Source organism: Netta rufina (genome assembly GCF_964035555.1).
Source record: "Netta rufina genome assembly, chromosome: 10".
Taxonomy (NCBI): domain Eukaryota; kingdom Metazoa; phylum Chordata; class Aves; order Anseriformes; family Anatidae; genus Netta; species Netta rufina.
In genome coordinates, this window is record NC_140133.1 from 11,548,182 (window position 1) to 11,560,640 (window position 12,459).

At 41.9% G+C, this 12,459-nt stretch overlaps 1 protein-coding gene across 1 annotated transcript in view; it reads right to left on the minus strand.

The window, feature by feature from the left end:
• Positions 1 to 9,207, minus strand: part of EEFSEC (eukaryotic elongation factor, selenocysteine-tRNA specific) — a 121,701-nt gene extending 112,494 nt beyond the window's left edge. The window contains exon 1 of the mRNA XM_084292596.1: positions 8,915 to 9,207. Within this exon, the coding sequence (XP_084148722.1) occupies positions 8,915 to 9,191 (277 nt within the window). The 5' untranslated portion in view covers positions 9,192 to 9,207. The remainder of the gene's footprint in view (positions 1 to 8,914) is intronic.
• Positions 9,208 to 12,459: the final 3,252 nt, after the last annotated feature.

The window sequence follows — 12,459 nt, forward strand, 5'->3', positions numbered from 1 at the left end:
TCCGTGGGAGAAAAAAAATGCCTCGATGATGACATTAGTCAGCAAGAGAGACTGAGCTTTGTCTTCCATCCAACGGCACAGTTAAATACAAGGAAACCATTTTCCCTCCCCCTCTTGATCCCCCAAAAAAAGAAAATACAATAATTATGTTTCTTTCTCCAAATGCAGCTTTTGCATACTTTGGAAACTTTCTTCTCCAAAGCAATAATGCTGGAAGGGAAGTGTTTAATATAACCAAAGTAGATTTAAGTATGAATAAACGCCTGCAACAAAAGACGTTTTCCCTTGCCTACCCTGGTGAATATAATTGGACAGTACCACCAGCAATTCTCTAGTATTCCTATAGCTTTCCTTAGCCAACAGGTTCTCAAAGACCATCTCAAATTTTACAGATAGAGGAAACATCTCTAAAATATGCCCACCTGCTCTACAGTACATTTAGTGGAAATAAAAGACGGTTGAAGCTTTGCACAACAAATTGAGGTGTAGTTCCACAATTAAGAAGAGTGCCCAAGATCTGAGAGCACCAACTACTGCTACATGCCAACCACATGTTGCATCCCAAAGAAGACGTAAAACAAAGGAAAACTTTGGCACAGAAGACAAAAAAACGCTTCAGGGGATTGGATTAAATTCACTTGTCTGGCACTGCAGAAAAAGCAGAGCTACAGTCAACAAAACAACATTCATGATCCTTTTATGGCAAGAACTGAAAGAAAATAAGAAGTTTTTAAGCAAACAAAACATTAAGTCCAAATGAATCATCTCTTCTCTTAAGGCTGGGGTGAGCGGCCTGGTTTCTCACCTAGGTCAAATTCTATAAATCTCAAAACCCAAACTTTGATTTTTTTTTTATTTTTTATTTTTTTTTTAAACTCTCCCATGTCATCCTTTACCCTTGCAGTGCTGCTGAACACAACCAGTCCATTTTTGTTTAAACTCTCTTATTTCCTCTTCTTCCACTACTCACCAACTTGATCATATTCTTCATACACGGAGTCTGGCTGCAACCACCCCTAGTGCTGGTAAAGCTGATAATTATGATCTAATGTAAAATTAATCAGCTTAAGTTTGAAACAGAGATCGTAATTCAAATTGCAAGCCAACACTAACCATTTCATGTTCACTTGGAAGTGATTAGATAGACTGTGCAACAACATTTTGGTAGAATAACTGATAAGGAGATGGGAAGTAAGAATTATTGGTATTTACTTAGCCTGCAACGCTTTTGGAAGCAAACAGTTTAAAGGAAGCACTTCAGAATGGCTATTTAATCTGAATTTTACAGATAGCACTGGGAATACGTTCACACTGAATGCACAGTATCTTTGCGATCATGGCTATCGTACGAGCTGTTTGAGTCTTTCTTTGCTGGAGCTCATGCTCAGTTTTGCTCTGTTATGAGCTGTGACCCACAGAACACAACGCGTTCAAGAATCCAGCTGGAAGTCACCACCACTGAACATCTGTCCTTGCTCTTCTGCTTGCCAGGCCAACCTCAGGGTTCCCAGACAGAAAACAACTAGCTGCCACACCGCAGGAACAACTATTTATTCCACTTATGGACGTTAACAATGACAATGTGCAGATTTGGCTTGCTCTCTTAGCTGGAAGATCTGCTGCATGTCTGTTTTAGCATCGTACCCTAGATTTTTCCATCTGCATTTTGTTTTTCTAAGGGCTTTGAAGAACACCACTACAGCCATCCAAGAACATACACTATTACTACCGGTAAAAAACACACAAAACCCCCCAGACCTATTAAGGAAGCAAAGTTCATGGCTCCATCAAGCTGAACCAGTTTTTAAAAGTGAGTTTTATACATAAGCAATATATCATTCAACTTGCATCTAGTAATTGAAGACAGCTTCCAAAGCAAGCTGTAGAACAAATACCGCAGAACCTAATCAAACTGCTTTAATAAGTGAATTGCTAAATTGGACCATTTAGCAAGCAAACAGATCCATCATCAGTAAAAATACTACTTGGAAAAGTAGGCTTTAAAAATTGCTGTTGTCAAACTAAATTAATTATAAAGATGCTTCACATTTTACAGTAAGTTATAAATACCTGAGTAAAATCTATTCTAAGACTTCATATTAGCTAATATTTAAAATCTCCTAAAATAAGATTAGTAAAGCTCAACCACTCTCCCAGAGAGCTTACAAAATCTCAGGCAAGAAGAAACATGACGCAAAAATGAAATGAAAAGGCATGCAGTTATTTGATGAATGCTAGCACACAGTATGATGGAACAAAGAAATTCTGTTTTTACATCAATAGGGAGAGCGATCAAACAGAGTTACTCAGCACCATAACAGCGCTTGGTTATTATGTTTTCCTGAGAAGCTGTCAAGTTTTTATGTCAAATAATGAAGTGCGAATTAGCACAATTTTGTTGCACGTAAGTATGCACACACAACCATTCACAAGCTTTGCAGAAAAATTATCCCATATTAGCAAAAGAATTTAACATTCAAACACGGTTCAATAAAGCTACTCATTTACGATCTACATTTAAGATGGAGAATTAAATTATAAATCACATCTTCAGACAACATACTCTTTTTAAAAATTGAATACTAGAAACATGACAGAACTCTGAAGAGAGTAGAAGAGAATGTAATTATTCAATATAACTTTGAGATCAGAAGATGACGGCTTGCTGTTAAACCCATAGAACAAAAAGGAAGGCTCTTCCTGATTTTCTCTCTGATGTTACTGAACAGTTGATGCGTACTTTAGGAGCACAATGAACCTGTACAACTAATAGGGAAGTCAGCTTCAAATCAAAAAAAGCAGTGAAGAGCATAAAATAGAAATCGTAACAGGCAAGTAAACTAGCCTCGCTGTTACTACACTCAAAAAAGCATTAATATGCACAAAAATAAGAAGGAATGGAAGAGTAGAACAATTTAAGTTATAATATAGATAGATTAAAATTCCACAAAGACCGCTATTCTGTTTTAAAGTATCTGGTACACACACCTAAAAATAGAGTTTAATTCTACTCCTAATATACAAGCTGCCCTACACAGCACAGAAACAATTCAGAGTGGATTTAGTACAACTGCCTTGCTTTTACAGGGTTAAATGACATGGGAAAACAGGGACGAAAATAAAGGAGTTGTGTACTGAGTTTCATGGTTCCCGCATTTCCAATTGCTTTCCAGGTTAAATTAGCTAATCTTCCATAGTTGTAAAATAAAATTAAAAAAAAAAAAAGACCCTTTATGTGGATGAAGTGTCATCCCCCCCACATGCAACTTCAATGAAAACCAGTTGTTTCATCTCATCTGGGTTACCTGCCTCTGTCATGAAATATAGACGACGACACCCTATGCATTTTTACTGCTTAAGGTATAAAAACGCTATTCAAATTGTAAATGAAGTAAGACTAACCTTCCTTAAAAGACAGGGGTCGTTTTCTTTAGGAAGGAGAAAGTTAAGCCACAGTTGAGTTCTAAATCTTCTACTTGATTTTGTTTCATTTCCAAGTAAGGTCACCCCATCCCTGCTGACCTGTTACCCTACATACTTATCACTGAGATCCTACATCGCAAGCAAACACTGCCCTCTTGTGCGCCGAAATGTCCTGTAGACACAGCTGCATTTCAGGGGGTTGGGGAAAGGACTTTTTAGAGTATTACTGCTTTTATACCAGCTGCCTCTTCTTTAGACATAGTTACTTAATAGAAAAAAAAAAAGCATTTTAATTTCAATAAAAATAGTCCTTTAATTTGTCTCACAAGTAGCAGGCTCCAACCAAATTCCTTGATGTGAATTTAAAAACAGCACGCAATTTCAAGAGAAAGGCTTTTCATTCACAGAAATAAAGTTTATTTGCATTTTTAACACAAAGCAATGTCAGCAATCAAAACTGCTGACATTGAACTGTGAACCCAACAAGTTTACTAGGGTTTAGAGAGTGCTAGCTGGAAATGGTGAACTCTTGACTCGTGAGCATTTTCACTGCATCAAACCTCAAAAAGAAAAGCTACATTACACAGGACCTGTAGTTTAATATTTTCAACAAAACGAGGTTGCTTGTTAGGTTATTCTTACTTCAGGATGGCAGGCGAATCCTCAAAACCCTCCAGTGACCTTCCTGACCAGATGAGTAGCTGTTGAACACCACAAAGCACTCTGTCCTCCAGAAAACATGCTTCCCCTCAACAACCAACATCAAGAGGCCTCCATGAAAATTCACAGTAATCCATATATACTGCTCTAAAACTGTACAGAGCTCTTTCTTACCTGGGATTAAAAAAAAAAAAAAACAAACAAGAGCTGTTGTATCTTCACAAAGGTGTCAACAAGCAAAGGTTGGCACTGATGGCAGTATATTTTCTTGACAGTAATGGAAAGGTAACCCTGAATTTACAAATTCTCTTAAAAGCTTACAACAACTTCATCAAAACAACAAATCTGCGATAAAAGTACCTTCTTTTGGCGCTGTGTTAATCTTACAAATAATCTGCATCTGACCGCCTTTGAATGCTGGTAGCAAGCCCACATTCCCCTTGATCTCCCAAGACTGTTTTCATTGTACTCATTTGCATCAGCAAGACATGCTTTCGCTATGCTCATTTCCCCCTCCCCAAGCTCTTGTGCAAGTTCAAAAGTCTTGGCCCCTCCGATGTATCAGGTATGAATTAATACCCTTCCTTAACGGAACACAGCAGCAAAGTGGAAACAGACACTTGCAAGGCAGTTTTCTTTGAAAGGAACTGCAGGGACAAATGGTGACAATGAAGCTCTGGTTATAAAGTAAAGAGGTCAAAGGTTCAGCAAGGCACAAGGATTACAAAACTACAAGTTCGCCAGAATTCCCCCACAGGTATAGACAACCAGGGTCAAGCAGTAGCTTTCCAATTAAAACCCTATAAGGCTATCCCATCCTTTGAACTTCACAGGGTAAAAGAAAGATAACTTTCTTCTGTAGAAGTTCTTTTGAGAACCCATCTCAGAGCTGAACAGAAAAAGCATCTGACAACAGCTCACCTAAAACAAACCCCGCAGGATCCCCTCGCTGCATGTGTGTGGGGGAAGCTGGGGTGAGGTAATCATGTTCTTCTGTATTAGTGTGCTGACCCTTTGTAGGGCATGAAATTAACCATCAGCAAGTAAAAAATCTGCTACTGGTTAGACTACTTTGCTACGCAAAGTGGTCTTAAAATGAAATATGGGGATTGAATTTCTTTTGGAAGATTAACTCGTATAACCTCTCTGCAGGCATCCCCTGCTGAACTCATCGGAGACACCATTCTGGATGCACCGTCTGCGACACACAAACCTAAAAGCAAGTCTTGTTTTACTTCGATTTGGTTAATGTCAGTTTGCCAAAGACTGGAGAGCTGAGATCTAACACAAGGATGGAAGTCAAAAAAAAAAAAAACAAAAAAAACACACACAACAACAAACACAGCACTGACAGAGACTACTTCATCCCAGTGAGTGTGCAATTTTGACAAGATACCTCTTAACTCTCCCTAGCAATGGAGGAAAGCAGCATTGGACTCTGCACTCATTCGTTCAGTGCAAAAGGCAAGCACGGCTGATATGAGTGCTTCTTGTGACAAGCCAAGAATTGACCATTAAAATTCAGTTATTCAGATTTGGTTTTTTGTTTAGCCATTTGACTACAAACAGCCATAAATACAAGCAGCACTTGTTGTATGAAAGACTACCTCCTGCTACTGCCAAGTGAAGTCTTGAAACTCGTATCAAGTACTAGGAAAAAAAGTTCTGTTCCTGCCGTTCAGAATAGTGCAAATAAATGAAGTACACAGCAGAGTCCAAACCATGCAACTATCCAAAGTAACTTAATACCTTCTTGCGACATCAGACACAGAAGTCTGTGGCGGAAGAATGAACCAGCATGGTTTAAATACAAGCAGAAAACACGATGTACTAAGTCAGGTGCCCATCACTTATTCCATTCCAGGCTTGACTATCACCTTCCAGATAAAACTTTAAGAAAGCAACTTGGGTGGAACTGTTCACAACATTTCCAATTCCTAGCATGCAGGTTAGAAAAAAACAAAACACACTTGATTTAGCATTCGATAGGTTTTCTTTTCAAGGACAAGCTTTGTAAGAAAAATGCAGCCACAGAGAATGAAATATGACTTCCATTTTCCATTCCATTTGCTTACTGCTCAAATATTCTGCATTCACTTAATCCTAAGGTATTGTCTCTAAATAAGCATCCTGTGAGTGACTGTGAAAAGTATTTGCAAGGTCAAGTGCTACCTAGTGTAGCATGACAAAAATGCAATACTACATTCAGCCATGAAAAACACCCTTCAAGAATTAGCCAGATTCAAAAATATGTTAAAGAACAGTAAATAGTTTCAGCTGATCTGCAAGTGGGTTTTATCAGCCTTGCACTGGAGAGGAATTAACCCTTAGAGTATTTTGGGAGCACAGAAAAGATGCTGGTTAGAGAGGACGACAGGCTGCTGATTGCTCTTGTGAGACTGGTAAAAAGCTCCTGAGAAGGAGCCTCTTGAGCTAGTTGCCCAGTGGCAGATTTAGCAAACTGAATAAAGCCACTGCTACCCGGCCACAGCAGACAGCAACCCCCAACAGGGCATTCAAAGGGGATCCAACCAGTTTACACAACCTTCAATGAAAGAGCTTCAAGCAGAGCATGCAGCAGCATATTTTCACACCTGTAGCCCCAACAGCAAAAGCTGCATGCAGATGAGGATAACACAGAAGAGAAAGCTGCCCTCCTCCCACCCCCTTTCCAAATCCTCACATCCTGCTCCCTTTATTGGAGCCCCTCCAGCTCCCATTTTTCTGTAGGTTAACTCAAGCTGCAGAAATCTCAGGCCTTAATGTCAGAAGAGCGGTATCTTCAAGACCTGGGGGAACTCTGACGTGCAGAATTAACATAGGAAGATAGAACATTTTGCTCTGATATTTTATTTAGAAGCCTTAGAAATAGAAAACATAAGAAGAAAATGTAAGAAGAAAAACATAGCATCTAAAAAAGAGCAGTAGCCTTCTTGGTTGCAGTGAAAATGCTTGGAATGGCAAACCCTGAACACTTATGCTAAGAAAGAAGATGAAAATCTACATTTTAAAGTACCGTGATCTGGGAGGCCTGGCTTTCCACTTCTGAAAAGCTGAAAAAAGGTGGCAATATCGAAATACTGAAGGATGTATCCTATTACACATGATATACTTCAGTTTCACCAAAACATACTAAAATTGAGAGTGCACTGAATAGTCCCAGCAGCATAGATCAGGTTTTAACAACAAGGTCTCACTTTTTAAACCTGGTAGTAAAAACAAATAAGCATCCAATATCAAGATTTATGTGTATGCTATCAAGCATGCAGCTGAAGTTCCTAGCTCTGAGTATTAACACAATACTGCATTTTCTTTGCAATTCTGTTTAATATATAGGATTGCAGTAAGTCATACAAATTAAATATTTTCATTAAAATATGTACTCTGGTATAATTGGAACTAAGCAAGTTTGATAAGCTTATGTGCCGGAATTGGTACCTGTACAAGAACCATGCTTGCTGGGAAGAAAAATTATCATTCACCCAGTCTAATCCACATCCTTTCTTCTCCCAACATGGCCCATCAATAGTGCTTTTTGATTAATTTATTCAACCAACTTAGACAGCTGTGACTAAACGCTGTAAAGTTCTTCATAAAAACAGTAAGTAGGAAGCAATAAGAAGTTTATGTATCAAATAACCACTCCAAAATAAGTGATAACAAAAGCTATTTTTCCAGGCCTTCCTGAGTCCTCTTCAGAGAAAGCTCACCCCGCTCAGATTAGTTGTTTCCTAAAGAAAGAAGTGTCTATCTGCAAGTCACTCTACAGCCTGTCCAAGAAAAGCTACCAAATGCCAAAATAAACTTGGCTCTTCAGAAGATAATCAGGTGCTTACAATTACTTAAGCCCAGTAACAGACTGTAAAGCACAAAAGACTCAAAGACCACAGATTTCAGGGATTCGGCACACAGCCACTCCTCTCTTGCAGCTATTGAGCGCACACTGACAGTGCTGCAGAAATCAAGAAGTGAAGTATTTATTATTCTACCCAAAAGAAATGCAAGCAGTACAATGTTATTACTGCTAATACCACTTACATGTATTATGACTGCTCAAAAGGGGGGTTAACTTGTACATCGTGAAGAGTAACTTGGCCTGAACCTCAGCGTAGCTGCCAAGACACAAAACTACCACCTCCTAGACGCTAAGGAGGCACTAGCACAGCAAATACAGGGGAACTGGATTTTCTGAAGCCCCTGTAGCTTCAGTTTATCAGCCTGGGAGTACTTCGCATTGCCTGCAGCCACAATCCCTGTCAGGCACCAACAGGCTCTCAATTTTAAGAGACAGAGGCGGGAGGTGCTGTTCGTCACAGAACAAGGTGAGCTAACCTAAAATGATCTCTAAAGCCAGCCAGATGAATCTCCGTGTATCCTCAACGAAGACTAAAATGAAAGATGACTAAAACCCACTTGATGCTTTCTAACCATACAATTTTCATGAGAAGCCCTCGGCCTCCGCACCAGCAGGGTCTGCCACGCGTGCACGCCCACCAGGTGCACCACAGCTCCCAGCACAGGGGATACCAACCTGGCAGCTTCAACCAGGGGGGAAAACGAAGCTACCATTACACTTCCACACCGCAAACACTCTTTGTACGCAACAAAAACTTTTCTCCAAGGGCTTGCAAGCAAACCGGCCAGGCCTGCGCCAAGACCACCGGGGCACTCCCCTTTCCAGCCAGCCTCCCTCGGAGCGCGGGGCTGGTGCTGGAGGGGCCCCGGGGATGGGTGACGAGGCCACCAAACCTGTGCCAGCCCCGACCCGAGCCCAAGCCCGAGCCCCGCCGCACCGGGCCGGGGAGGGGCGGCCGCCCCCGCTGCCCCTTACCGCCGATGATGGTGCGGATGAGGGAGGCGTGCCCCGGGCAGTCGACCAGGGTGAACTGGAGCTCGCCGGGCCCCGGGCCGAGCTGAGGAGGCAGGGCGGTGCGAAAGCAGGAGAAGCCCAGATCCAACGTGATGCCCCGCGCCCGGCTCTGCGGAGCCCGGTCGAAGGCGGCGGTGGAGCCGGTGGTGCTGAGCGCCCTGGCCAGCGCCGTCTTGCCGCTGTCGATGTGGCCCAGGACGCCCACGTTAACGTTGAGGACGCGGGGCAAAGCGGCCATGGCGGCGCCGCAGCCGGCAGGGTCCGTCCCAACAGCGCCCCTGCGGCAACGCCGGCACCGCCGCCGCCGTTCCGCGGCCTCCGGCCCGGGGAGAGCCGCGGCCGGAGCCGGGCCCGGCCCCGCGGTGGTTCAGATAGACGCGGAGAGGGGAGAGGCGCAGCCAGCTCCCAGCGCGGGCTGGGAGCCTTCCTCCGCTGTGGAGTGAAGTAAAAGTGGTGTAAAAGAGCTGAGAGGGCGTCGTGGTTGTGGTACATATGCCAAAGGGTGGCCCGGAGAGGCAATGAAGCAGCCACATGCATCGTGATAGGTCACAACCACATCCACAGTGATGAAAGCCACCCAAATCACAGAATTTCTAGATTGGGAGAGACCTCAAGATCATCGAGTCCAAAAATCCCAACAAAAGAAAAACAACTCACCTCACAGCACCACCAGTCACAACCACACCTACAGCAACGAAAAGCACCCAAATCTTAACAAAAACCCCCAACTCACCTCACAGCACCCCACACAGAGCTACCCCACAACCCCTTCCAGTACCTCCTTATCTAGGGGCAGCAATTAAACCCAATAACTTCACACACCCAACAGCTGGTGGTCCCTTTCCAGGTGGCCTGGGGCTCATCAGGGCCAGGCCTAGCCACACCTGGAGGGAGCCATGAGCACCTGCTGAAGGCCTCGGGGACAGGTTTCCCTAATTGTCCCTGCCCGCTGTCTTGCCCACGCTAGTTAGTCACTGAAAGGCCACTCAGCCTGGCCCACTAACTGTCACAGCACACCTTTGTCCTGCCTGCAAGGATACCTGGGCGTGGTCTGGGGCTGAAATTTGGTTTACGTTGCACAGACATTGTAAATTCACATTAAAAAAAAAATAAATCATTCATTTTACTTTTATTCACTAATTTCTGAAGTTGCATAATTCCTTCTCCTGCAAGTATACTTCCTTTGTGTAGGATACTTCCTAAAAATCATACCTTGAAGAGATTAAGAACAAGCAAGATCAATCAATCAAGTACTGAACAGCTCTCTGGCAAACCAACACCAACCACCTCCAACCAGGTAGACAATCATCTGCAGCCTGGGAGCATGTAACAGGATAAGGGCAGGAGCACATTTCACTAGTTTAAGTCACCTGGCTTTACTGATATCCCTTTATTGATATCCCAGGAGGCACACAGGGCCAAATGCTGGTCACAACACAACATAAGCGTTAAGACATGTGCTCTGCATTTTCAGTAACACCTACTAAGTAGTCCTAAGTACTATTTCAACTGATAACAGCTGTTTACAAGCCAAGAAACCAATACTGGAACTGTTTTAGGCCATACACAGGTGTCCAAGTAGACTAGACCTGCACTATACAGATTTATTTTTTTTTGAGAGCAATGCTGTTGCTCACCTTATACAATAATATATATTGCTAATAGCATTTAGCATTCACAGCTCAGTAACTAATCATAAAATTGGGCCAGAAGGGTAAGATGACTTGCCTGAGGTTATTTGCAGCATCATGGATTTATTTTAGACTCTAAACACCAGGCTTTCTTACAAAGAAAGTTGCTTCATATCTTTTCAATATGAAAGGGTTTACAGAGCTTTAAATCTGGGTACAAATTACCCCTCCCTCCTAGCCAAAAAATGCAGAAGTCAAGATGCCAGAGTCAATGAGTCAGTGGCACAAGAGAAAAAAAAAAAAAAAAAGGCAGACATTCCTAGCATGCAGTGCTATTTGAAAGAAAACTATCTCCCTAAAGGAAAGAAAGAAACTCACAAGGAGTACTGCCAATGCACTGAGCTAGCCTGGTTAATAGGTTTCTTCAGCAGAATAGTTCAGCTTGATGGGAGCTCTGTCATGGGAGCTGAATTAAGCATAATGTCACTTTTCAAACCAAGTTCCCAGGCTTTGAATAGTTTCCTGTGAAATCATAAGGCTTCATAGCTCATGTGCATTTCACTGCCCTGAACGTCTCAATCTGTTATATCAATACATACTTGCAAAGTTAATGGAAAGTATACATGTATTCCCACAAGAAAAGGCCATACAATATCATAATCCACAGATATCACTTTATCGTATTACATACCATTTAATTCTTTTAACATTAATTATTAGATAGCTTCAGAAGGAAAGGTGAAAAAAGGTCTGACTCCCAACCAGCAGAGGCATTATCCAAAAGTCCTCCATATACCTAAAATACCCACCACTGTCAGCAAGCTTTGACAGGGTATAGAAGTCTTAAAGTTTCTACAATTCTTGTAAAAATTGGCAATGAGATAAAGGAAATGTCCATTTCAATGGCCTACGCAGCCTAACAGGCTACAGCAAGAGCTCAGGTGTGATCCGTTTTGCTTGGACTGCCAACTTACCAATGAAACAAAGAGCAGTGACCGTAACTAGAGAGATACTGCACAGAACTCGTGGGGAAGAATTGGTTTTGCTAAGGTGATGTAATGAGGAAGATAAAAATCTATAGCAAAATGGATTTAATCCTACTGATCCCATACAAATGGTGGCATTTCCTTTATAGCGCTATACTCTTAAATGACCCACAAGGAGGGGGGATATTAGGTAGGAACTTGGGCTTATTCTTATTTCCTTTAGACATAGAAAAGACTTCTAACTCTCTAGATAGAGAAGGCATTTATCCTTGTATAGAAGGGAAAATATTTGTAAACAACTTGCACTTCAGTGGGAAAAAAATACAAGTTTGCTGCGGCATCCACAGTTCTGTTGTTACCACTCAGCACATACCTCTGTATACGGGAATTTATAGTCTGTGGATCAGATTTTGCTATGTATCACCTGAATGCACAGCTTTTTGCAAGACTGGGGGACGTGTGGTACCAGTAACATAAATACACTTCTGTCACTGATAACAAGGAGGAGATATTTGATAAACATGTGGACAATTTTATTCAGCATTAAGAGAGGTTCTTTGTAGTTGCTCACAAAGTTTGAAGAATTAAGGATTTGGGAATAAAGAGATGGCATTTGTTACGAGTCATCACTCCTACTGCTTTGATGACAAGTAGGAAAAACCTTTCAGCTTCTTTTGCAGGAAGGAAAACAAAAAACACACACAGGTCTTGACCTTACTAAGATGGAGAGGCAAACATGGCAAAATGAAAGAATCCCAGCTTCTCCATATTTTTCTACATCCATCACAAAGCAACCAGTTTATAGCATTTAGCTGTTCTCCTTGCTTTGTCCTCAATACACCATTCTCGTTTCCAGTTCTTCTCTTCTGTACTGAATTTCTTCCTTAAA